The 10,185-nt window shown below is 52.7% G+C and overlaps 1 protein-coding gene across 1 annotated transcript in view; it reads right to left on the minus strand.

The window, feature by feature from the left end:
- The window catches only part of LOC103621832 (trifunctional purine biosynthetic protein adenosine-3-like), a 23,599-nt gene that overhangs the window by 1,598 nt on the left and 11,816 nt on the right, over window positions 1-10,185 (minus strand). Inside the window, exons 11-20 of the mRNA XM_017743326.1 lie at window positions 9,684-9,906; window positions 9,489-9,604; window positions 8,631-8,740; window positions 6,378-6,576; window positions 5,297-5,548; window positions 4,491-4,640; window positions 3,239-3,445; window positions 2,354-2,494; window positions 1,926-2,056; window positions 266-407 (exon numbers count right to left, since the gene is read on the minus strand). Coding sequence (XP_017598815.1) covers window positions 266-407; window positions 1,926-2,056; window positions 2,354-2,494; window positions 3,239-3,445; window positions 4,491-4,640; window positions 5,297-5,548; window positions 6,378-6,576; window positions 8,631-8,740; window positions 9,489-9,604; window positions 9,684-9,906 — 1,671 coding nt within the window. The remainder of the gene's footprint in view (window positions 1-265; window positions 408-1,925; window positions 2,057-2,353; window positions 2,495-3,238; window positions 3,446-4,490; window positions 4,641-5,296; window positions 5,549-6,377; window positions 6,577-8,630; window positions 8,741-9,488; window positions 9,605-9,683; window positions 9,907-10,185) is intronic.

A 10,185-nucleotide genomic window follows, 5' to 3' on the forward strand; every position in this document is an offset into this window, starting at 1 on the left:
ATCAAACTCCGTCCCTGGGCAAGGCACAGACCCACCCCACACCCCCATTTCGCCCCTCTCTCACTGCTGAGTCAGCAGAAGGGGCTCCTCTGGCAATCCTCAGGCAGAATCCCAACACAGTCCCACTGCAGAGGAAATGGGAGCACAGGGCAGCAGTGCCAGCAGGGCTGAGGGATTCAACCAAAGGACAAAGAGCTCTGACAGTGGAATCCTGGGGAGACCAACCACCCCTGGTTTGGTTTCTCTTTTACATTTCATTCCTTACCTTTCCATTTTCGGAGAAAAGGGCTGGACAAAACCCTCATGAATCCTGACAGACAAATCAGCTCCACAGAGAATTCCTCCAGGACTCGGTCAATGGTGCTGTCGAATTCCGAGCGGCTCCCGTACAGTTTGTGATCAATCACCTGGAACAGTGAAACAAAAGCCACCTCAAGGAAACAACTCAGTGGGATTGAGAGCAGCTGCTTGGGCAACAAAGAGAAACAAACTGGATTCAATCCAGTCCACTCTGTGATTTGAAAGGAAGGTGTAGTCAGGTGGGGTCAGTGTTTTCTGCCATGTCCCAAGTGAAAGGGCGAGAGGAAATGGCTCTAAATTGCACAAGGGGAGGTTCAGATTGGAGATTAGAAATCATTTTTCCCTTTTAAGAGTGGTCAGGCATTGGAATGAGTTGCCCGGGGAGGTGGTGGAGTCAACTGGCCAGACCCTCTGGGTGAGAGGAGGAGGAGCTCCTTTATTTCTACCCCACCTCTCATTCTCAGCCCCCAGGTGAGTGCTGATTCCTGACTCTCCTGAGGGCCTTCAAACAAGGGGCTCACAAAGTCTCTGTGAAAGTGTGACTGAAGTTTGAGATCACTTTTTTTTTTAACAATGAGTCAGAAAAATGTCACGTGAATCCAGCTCAGGGGCTGAAGAAGCTGCTGACCCCTCCCCTGGCAGGCCCAGCCTCTAGCAGGGTTTATTCCCATCTGTGCACAGCTGTAAAAACAGCTGCTCAAACCCACTCGATGGCAGAAGGGGGAGTTCCTGCATTTGCCATCCCAAGTCATGGAGTGTTCTCAGACAGTGCTGATGGTCCTTGCCAGGGGATTTTATGGAACAAACCAGGACAAATTCCTCTCCCAAGGAGCTGCTCTGTGGCCCACAGGCAGAAGAAAAGACTTGTGTGATGTCACTGAAAGGGACTGGGCACAATGTGAGACACAGGTTTTCATCCTGGAGAAGAGAAGGCTTTGGGAGACCTGAGAGCCCCTTCCAGGGCCTAAAGGGGCTCCAGGAGAGCTGCAGAGGGACTGGGGACAAGGCATGGAGGGCCAGGAGCCAGGGAATGGCTTCCCAGTGCCAGAGGGCAGGGCTGGATGGGAGATTGGGCAGGAATTGTTCCCTGGGAGGGTGGGCAGGCCCTGGCACAGGGTGCCCAGAGCAGCTGGGGCTGCCCCTGGATCCCTGGCAGTGCCCAAGGCCAGGCTGGACATTGGGGCTTGGAGCAGCCTGGGACAGTGGGAGGTGTCCCTGCCATGGCAGGGGGGGCCCTGGGTAGGCTTCAAGGTCCCTCCCAACCCAATCCCTTCTGGGATTCTGTGATTCTAAGGAGGGGTAAATCCAGGAGACAACACATTTCTGTGCTTTGCAGAACCTGAAGTTTGACTAATTTCAGCCAAAGCTTGAGGCTCGTGGACTGCAGTCTCAGACCCAAACCATCCATTTAAATCCCTTCCCTGGGATGTAGCACTCACTGCTGAGCTGGGAAAGGCTCCCAGAGCCCAGTGGGGACTCCCAGCTCTGCCTCTCCTTCCAGCTCTGTGCTCCATCCACGGGGAAAACTTCACACTGAAGTGAAACCTCAGTGCTCAGCAAGCATTTCCTGACCATCCACGGGCTCAGCAGCAGGGAATAAAAAGGAGAAGGGAATGTGTCCTTACCCTGGTGGGAATTCCAGCCCGGGCTGCACTCCGTAGCTCCTCCACTCCAGATTTGTTGGAGATGACCAGGACCAGCTGGGCACAGCTGCCCGGCTCCCTGGCAGAGCTGATGAGCGCAGGCAGGGTCGTGCCTCCAGCAGGGAGAGAGCAAAGGTTGGGGGACAGATGAGCACCCACGGCCCTGGGAGGGGCTCTCAGCTGCTGCTCTAACAAGGATCTGCTGGTCCACAATCAGGACTGAGGGGTGGGGACACTGATAAAGCTCAGGTTTTAAGCAATGCAACATAACCCCTTGACTTGCAGTCAGAGTGATACCCTGGACTTTGAAGGTCCAGGGACTCTACTGAAAGAAAGGCCAGGTGGACACACCTGAATCCAGCCTCTCCTGTGTAAGGACATTCTCTGTGCCAGGACAAGTGACAGCTCACCTATTCCAGAGACAAGAACTGCCACTTTCACCTTTCTCTTCCTGGGCTGGGGCTGGCTCTCGGCAGTGGTGTCGTTCAGCAGCTGCTGGGGGCTGCTCAGCTGCAGGGCCTCTGCAAGATTCTCCACTTCAATGTGAGAACCTGTTCCAAACACATGAGGAAAGTGTTAGATTTTACCTTTCCTTCTAAACTGACTTCGTATAGTTCATTAATAATGTTTCAATGACAGGAAAATGCATCAGCAATGAATTTATGTCAGCAGTGATGGAGCTCCAAAGGGATTCCCTGCTGGAACACCCCAACCTGCAGGAGTTGTGCTCATCTCTTGTGTTACCCACTCACAGAGTTGTTCACAGAGGCCTTCTCAAGGATTAGTCCCATCTTTTATACCTCTCATGTTGCAAGAGGACACTAAAAACGGTGCTGATGGAGCTGAGGTGACATTTTGGCTGCCCAAACTGTTGGGTTTCCAGAGGGATTTTGGTTCATGTCCTGCTGGATGTCCATCAGTGACACACCAGGATTCAGACTGACCATCATCACACATGACTGTACAAAGCTGTGGCCTACCCTCAACCTTCACATGGATCTGTGGGAGCTGGGGAGGGACTGGACAGGAGGGGAGTTGATCTCCATGAGTGTGGTAAAATATCCACTGATGTTTGGGACAGTCAGCACAGGAATATCCTGAAACCTCAGGGAGGGGGAAGAGGTTATCCAGGTGCTGCCACCCTGAAACAAGAACTCACTGCTCATTTATTTAGTCCTGAAACGTTGATGTGGAGGTGTCCAGTAGCCTCCAGCCTAGTGAAACAACAGGGAAATGGTGTGAACTGCACAACAGGAACAGGGAGTCTGTTCAGTCCCACGAGGACACCTGCTCACCTGTGTGACAAGGGGCAACCACCTTCCCAATCAGCCAGGCCTCCTGCTGCCTCTGGATGTCCTGGAGAACGTGCTGGGCCAGGTCCTTCTGCACAACCAAGACGGCCCCGATCCCACAAGGAAAGGTCTGAGCCATCTCCTCTGCAGAGAGGTTCCCCTCCTTGTAGAGCCAGCAAAAGATTTCAGGGATCTTCCAGCTGAGAGCATCTGGAAAAGTTTGAAATTTGTGTGTGGGCAGCACAAATGTTTGTTATTACTTTTTATTTATTATCTGCAGTGACAGTGGTGTGTTACAAGAGCTGATAGAACCCAGTTCTTGCTGTTACAAAATCCCAGAGTCCCTGAGGCTGGAAAAGCCCTCCCAGCCCAGCCAGGCCCAGCTGTGCCCGATGCCCACCTTGTCCCCAGCCCAGAGCACTGAGTGCCACCTCCAGCCCTTCCTGGGACACCTCCAGGGATGGGCACTCCAAACCTCCCTGGGCAGCTCTTTCCAAGGCCTGACCTCCCTTTCCATGAAGAAATTGCTCCTGGTGTCCAACCTGAATGGTTTGGGTTGGAAGGGACCTTAAAGCCCATCTCAATCCACTCTCTGCCATGGGCAGGGACACCTTCCACTATCCCAGGTTACTCCAAACCCTGTCCAACCTGGCCTTGGAAATTTCCTTCTTTCCTTTCCAATTTCATTCTAGAGAAATACAGCCCAACACACACACACACCCCCCTTCCTTCCCCCCTTCTCCCCTTCCCATCCCCACTCTATTTTTAGACTCACATGAACATGGTTTTCTTTACTATTTCGAATTTCTGAATTCTTTGCCCAATTTTGGCTTCATCAGAAAAAAGTTCTCCCTTACTCACAGATGTCAGATGTTGTGGGGAAGCTACCAAGAAAGTGCATTAAATGTGTGTATGTGGAGCAAACCATGCAAATTAATCCTCCCACCAAGCCTCACTGTTTAGGACAAAAGGTGTTGGAGAAGACTGTGTGCTCCTCATGACACCTCTCCATACAAAACATCTTGACCAGAGTTGTGCTGCCCTTAAACTCCTCTGGAATTTCCCTTTTTCTGTGAAGAGTGCTGCTCATGGCTTGGAACAGGAATGGTTTTGGCAGCCCCTTGGAAAGCACCACTTGGGGCCGTTCAGTCTCCAGGTCTGCAGGGACACTTCTGAGGATTCCACAGCTGAAGCTGAAAGGCCAAGGCCGTGCTGTGCCTGAGCTTTGTCACACAGGAAGCCCTCAGGCACTTACCCAGGACGGCGCTGACGTGCTCGGGAAGGACCCTGGAGATGCCCCCCAGGAGCCCCTCAGCTGTGGGGGCAAAGCCCTTCACGTGCCCCGAGCGAAGGACGGGCAGCAGAGCTGGGCTGAACATCTTCCCTGGGGTCAGCAAAACATCTCCTGCAAACAACAGTGTCAGCTCAGTGCTTCTGTTTAAAACCTCTTGAGAGGTTTAGAATCAAAAAATCCCAGAATGGGTTGGGAGGGACCCCAAAGCCCATCCAGTGCCACCCCTGCCATGGCAGGGACACCTCCCACTGTCCCAGGCTGCTCCAAGCCCCAATGTCCAGCCTGGCCTTGGGCACTGCCAGGGATCCAGGGGCAGCCCCAGCTGCTCTGGGCACCCTGTGCCAGGGCCTGCCCACCCTCCCAGGGAACAATTCCTGCCCAATATCCAGCCTAAATTCTCCCTCTTTCAGTTTGTACCCATTACTCTTGGTCCTGTCCCTCCATCCCCTATTCCCAAGTCCCTCTCCAGGTCTCTTGGAGCCCCTTTGGGCCCTGCAAGGAGCTCTGAGGTTTCCCTGGAGCCTTCCCTTCTCCAGGCTGAATTCAATGAATTTGTCTCAAAGGTGGGGTGTTTTGTGGGAATGCTTCCCTGAACAGGTTCTCTCCCAGTCCTTGTAGCAGGCCTTGGGAAGGAGGCAGAAGTGCTGCCCACTCTCCCAGAGCAGTGGACACCAGCCCTGCCCAAAAGACCAATTAACCCAGGCTGATGGGCACAGCCCTTGGCAGCCCCTGGCCATGCAAATCCCTTGGGAAGAAGGATACCACACCCAGAGTGGTGTCCCCGCAGCTGCCCGGGGCTGGCGAGGAGCAGTGCAGGGAGGACGCCAGGAGGATCTTGCGCACGACGCCGAAGCCGCGGCCGGGGATGCCGGGAGAGCCCAGGCCGAGCAGCACATCGCCCTCGTCAGCCCTCTGCAGCCCCAGCAGCCGCTGGCCTCGCTCCACCGCTCCCACCACGAACCCGGCCAGGTCACAGTGCCCAGAGGGACACGGGGCCGCCACTTCTGTCACCTCCCCACCTACGGGGGAGAGAGGGGTCAGCACCTCCTGCAGTGGGGTTGGTGTTCATTTTAGTCACAGAATGCCAGGATGGTTTGGGTTGGAAGGGACCTTAAAGCCCATCCCATTCCCACCCCTGCCATGGCAGGGACACCTCCCACTGTGCCAGGCTGCTCCAAGCCCCAATGTCCAGCCTGGCCTTGGGCACTGCCAGGGATCCAGGGGCAGCCCCAGCTGCTCTGGGCACCCTGTGCCAGGGCCTGCCCACCCTCCCAGGGAACAATTCCTGCCCAATCTCCCATCCAGCCCTGCCCTCCCCCAGCTCAAAGCCATTATTGTAACACAATTTTAAATTTATGGCATCTTCTAAAGTGAACAGCTTATGCAGGGACACGCAGCCTAAGAACTTTCAGATCTCTTTTTAAAATCCTTCTTGGTTTCTTACTTCACCTCAAGACTCCAACAAACCAAAGCTTCATGAAAGAAGAAGCGTTTTTATGATTATTATTTCTGGTACTCATGTGGCACCTCCCTGCTAGGACTGAGTGTAGAGGATGGAAGAAAACATTAACGTTGAAGAGTGTCAGGCTGCCAGCTCTGTTCTCCTTTGTTCAGGGATAAAGAAGGAAGAACAAGGATCCAAATGCACAAATACTAAACCCCTTCTTCCTGTGCTGACCCATTTTACAGACAAGGAAGAATTTAAGCACAAATTCTCAACTGTTTTTTCCACCAAACAGAAACCAAGAATTCCAGGGCCACATTCTGCCTCTGCCTCTCAAGTCCATTTCTCTGGTGATAAATTCAACATCAGAACCTTCAAATCCCAGAGGAGAGGAGTGTCCATACCCAGGAAAGCACACCCTGCACTCCTGCAAGCCTCAGCTATTCCTTCTTTTATTGTTTCCATCACTTCAGCATCGAGTTTGCCACAGGCCAAATGGCTGAGGAAGAAGAGGGGCTCAGCTCCCTGAGCCAGGAGGTCGTTGACACACAGGGCCACCAGGTCCTGCCCGATGGTGTCGTGTCTTTTACAGACCTGGGCAACCTGCAAAACATGGTGGGAATGAGAAACAGGCAGAACTCAGTTAGTAATCACTGAAATCAGCAGAAACCTTTTCTCTGAAAGGAATCACTACAGGACTTTCATGGAGGACAGAACCTGGTGCATTACCTGGTTTAAAGGAAGAGAAAATAGCTCATTTTCTTACAGACCAGGGAAAAAAACCAGAAAAATCTATTTTGCCTTTATCTTGGAACGTTAGTTCAAATTCCAGCTACAGCTACCCACAAAGTGTAATTTTGGGTGGGTTTTTTTGTTTACTGTTTGGAATATCATCATGGAATCATGGAATGGTTTGGGTTGGAAGGGACCTCAGAGCCCACCCAGTGCCACCCCTGCCATGGCAGGGACACCTCCCACTGTGCCAGGCTGCTCCAAGCCCCAATGTCCAGCCTGGCCTTGGGCACTGCCAGGGATCCAGGGGCAGCCCCAGCTGCTCTGGGCACCCTGTGCCAGGGCCTGCCCACCCTCCCAGGGAACAATTCCTGCCCAATCTCCCATCCAGCCCTGCCCTCTGGCACTGGGAAGCCATTCCCTGGCTCCTGGCCCTCCAGCCCTTGTCCCCAGTCCCTCTGCAGCTCTCCTGGAGCCCCTTTAGGCCCTGGAAGGTCTTTAATAAAGCACAAACAGTTCCCTCAGAGAAGTTGCTATTTGGTTTTAGAAGAAGTCCTCAAGGTGTCTGCATTTCACAAGTAGTGAAACCTGGTGTTGTGGCTTCCATAAAGTGCTGACATTTCCAGCTCTCAGGGATACCCTGGAGCATCCTGCTCAGCTCACGGGGCTGCAGAGGGACAAAGATTGCACACAGATCACAGAATTATGAAATCATAGAATTATTTAGGGTGCAAAAGACCTTGAAGATCATCAGTGAATAAATTTTCAAGGAGGTACCTTTTAGTGACACAGTGCAGAAAAGGTGCAGAAAAGCCCAGGACAGAGGGATGGGCGAGGGGAAAACGTGGATAAATATCACTGGATTCCAAATGATGAGGGAGCAGCACCCAAACAAAGTCTGGGCTTGGATTCCTGATTGATTTCCCCGGCTGCTGGATTTAGGAGAGCTATGGAAATGGGCATCCCATGGTCTTTGCTGCACGACAGTACCTCCCTCCCACTGCTCCAGGAACAATCCGAGCAGGCATCAGCCAGCTTTGCCTTGGCCAAGGAAGAACCTTGGGAACAGTCTGTGGAAACACAGTTGGGAATGTCTGTGTGCCAAGCAGTTGGAACAAAGACTCACAAGGGCCAGCACCAATCACTTTTTCCTGCTCAGAGATGTCCCAGGATGTAAGACTGCAAAAGACCTTTGGAATGACTCTGCTCAGTCTCCTGCTGTTTGTTATCCTGGCATTAAAGGCAGAAACCATTTGAAACAAGGGATATTGCTGTGCTTGACAGTGAAAGGAGCTTCAGATCTCCACTCTCCTGATGGCTGAAAACCTCCTGATTTAATATATAAATAAATCCCCGGGTCAGCTTATCCTGATTTGATACATAGATATATCCCTGGCTCCATTTATTCTAATTCAGTACATAAATGTAATTCCTAATTCAGCTTATCCTGTGTGTTCTTGGCTAATTAAAATTCTTTATCTCTTGGCTTCTGTTCCCCTTTAATGTTTATTTTTTCCATCCTTCCTTTCCCCAGTGCTCTGACAGAGGTACCTGTGCTCCTTCTCTCTGTAATTTATTAGGCTGAGTCTGCCAGTTCTCATTTCAACACCTCCCTGTGCTCCTCCACACAGATCTTTCTCAAAGCCAATGGACCCTCTATTGTATAGCAGAAATTCTGGGGCTTAGTGCCTCAAGTGTTCAGCTAAATTCTTGGTTTATTATCATTTCATCCCAAAATATCCACATTCTCAACACACCATGCCCGGACCTTGCACAAATTACCATTTACAAAGTTCAGGTGCCCATTGCAGTGGACTCAGGAGTGTTTGTAGAGCTCAGGAGGGTGCAGGTGGTGGGACTGGCTGTGGCACTGAAACACCCCTGGCAGGTGACATCAGCTTTGCTGCAGTGGGGCTGCCAATTACCTGCAGTTTGGGTCCAAGGCTCTTGGTCTGGGACACCAGGATGGGATCATCGTAACCAGATGCCTTCAGGTCAAAGAAAGCAGCAAAGCCTCCTCCTTCTGATCGACTTCCTGCCAAGTACAAACATGGCAAGGATCGGATTTATGGGAAATAAAAAGACCCAAAAACTCTCACCAAGACAAGAACTGTAAATTATCACAGAATGCCAGGATCCCTGAGGCTGGAAAAGCCCTCCCAGCCCAGCCAGGCCCAGCTGTGCCCCATGCCCACCTTGTGCCCAGCCCAGAGCACTGAGTGCCACCTCCAGCCCTTCCTGGGACACCTCCAGGGATGGGCACTCCAAACCTCCCTGGGCAGCTCTTCCCAAGGCCTGAGCTCCCTTTCCATGGGGAAATTCCCAAGGCCTGCCCTCCCTTTCCTGGCCTCCACCCAGCCCCTCCCCTGGCCCAGCCTGAGGCCGTTCCCTCTCCTCCTGTCCCTGTTCCCTGGCAGCAGAGCCCGCCCCCCCCGGCTGCCCCCTCCTGTCAGGGACTTGTGCAGAGCCACAAGGTCCCCCCTGAGCCTGCTCCTCTGCAGGGTTTCTATTACTAATATTGTATTTATTTATTTATTTATGGTATTCCCATTATATTCCTCTCCATTCTGCACCTCTAGGAAGCACAATCACCTCCATGGCAAGGCAGGCATTTCTTAATTAACCATAAGGAGAGTGACAAGAAAGAAATGAATTTTCTTTCTTTGTGCTGATCCCAGCCCAGTTTCCCAAGCTCAGTTTTAATGCCACAAGAGCATTGCCCACCTCTCAGGGAGAAAAGAACCAATATTCTGAGGGGACTCCCAGATTGTTCCCAGTCCTACCTGCCCTGGTGCCTTTCACAGCTGATGTTGGGGGCAGATGACTCAAAGCGTCCCTGGTTACAGCTCCCACGTGTCTGTCCTTGTACATCAGGGCCCTGTGGGGAGGGAAGGACGTGCTGGCAGCAGCAGTGACCCATCAGAGATGGCCCAGATGTGAGGGGCAGGAAGGAACATCTCTGCTGGCCCCGTGCTCACGTACAAAAAAACAGGCCCCGGTGCCCGATGTCCCTCCGGAACGTGGCCCCCTGGAAGTGGATGGTGGCCACCCCCCTGTTGGCTTCTCCCAGAGCTTCCATCAGGTCCTGCTTGACAGCAGTGACGGACAGGACTCTGCCACCACTGGTCACCACCCTGCCATCCTTCAGCGCTGTGCCCCCATGGAACACCTGCAGCCCCAACTCCTTGGCTTGCAGAAGCCCTGCAAAAACAAAAGGAATCCTCTGGGGATTTTGAATCACATTCTCTGCTGACAATCACAGAATCAAGGTGGGAAGAGCCCTTCAGGATCACCCAGTGCCACCCCAGCAGCACCAGCAGCACCCCAAAGCCTGTCCCCAAGGGCCACATCCAGACTCCTCCTGAGCACTCCCAGAGACAGTGACTCCAGCACTCCCTGGGCAGCTCATCCCAAGGCCTCACCACTCTGGCAGGGAAAAATTGTTTCCAATCTCCACCCTGAGCCTCCCCTGGTGCCATT

This window comes from Corvus brachyrhynchos, unplaced genomic scaffold (assembly GCF_000691975.1).
Source record: "Corvus brachyrhynchos isolate BGI_N302 unplaced genomic scaffold, ASM69197v1 scaffold149, whole genome shotgun sequence".
Classification (NCBI taxonomy): Eukaryota; Metazoa; Chordata; class Aves; order Passeriformes; family Corvidae; genus Corvus; species Corvus brachyrhynchos.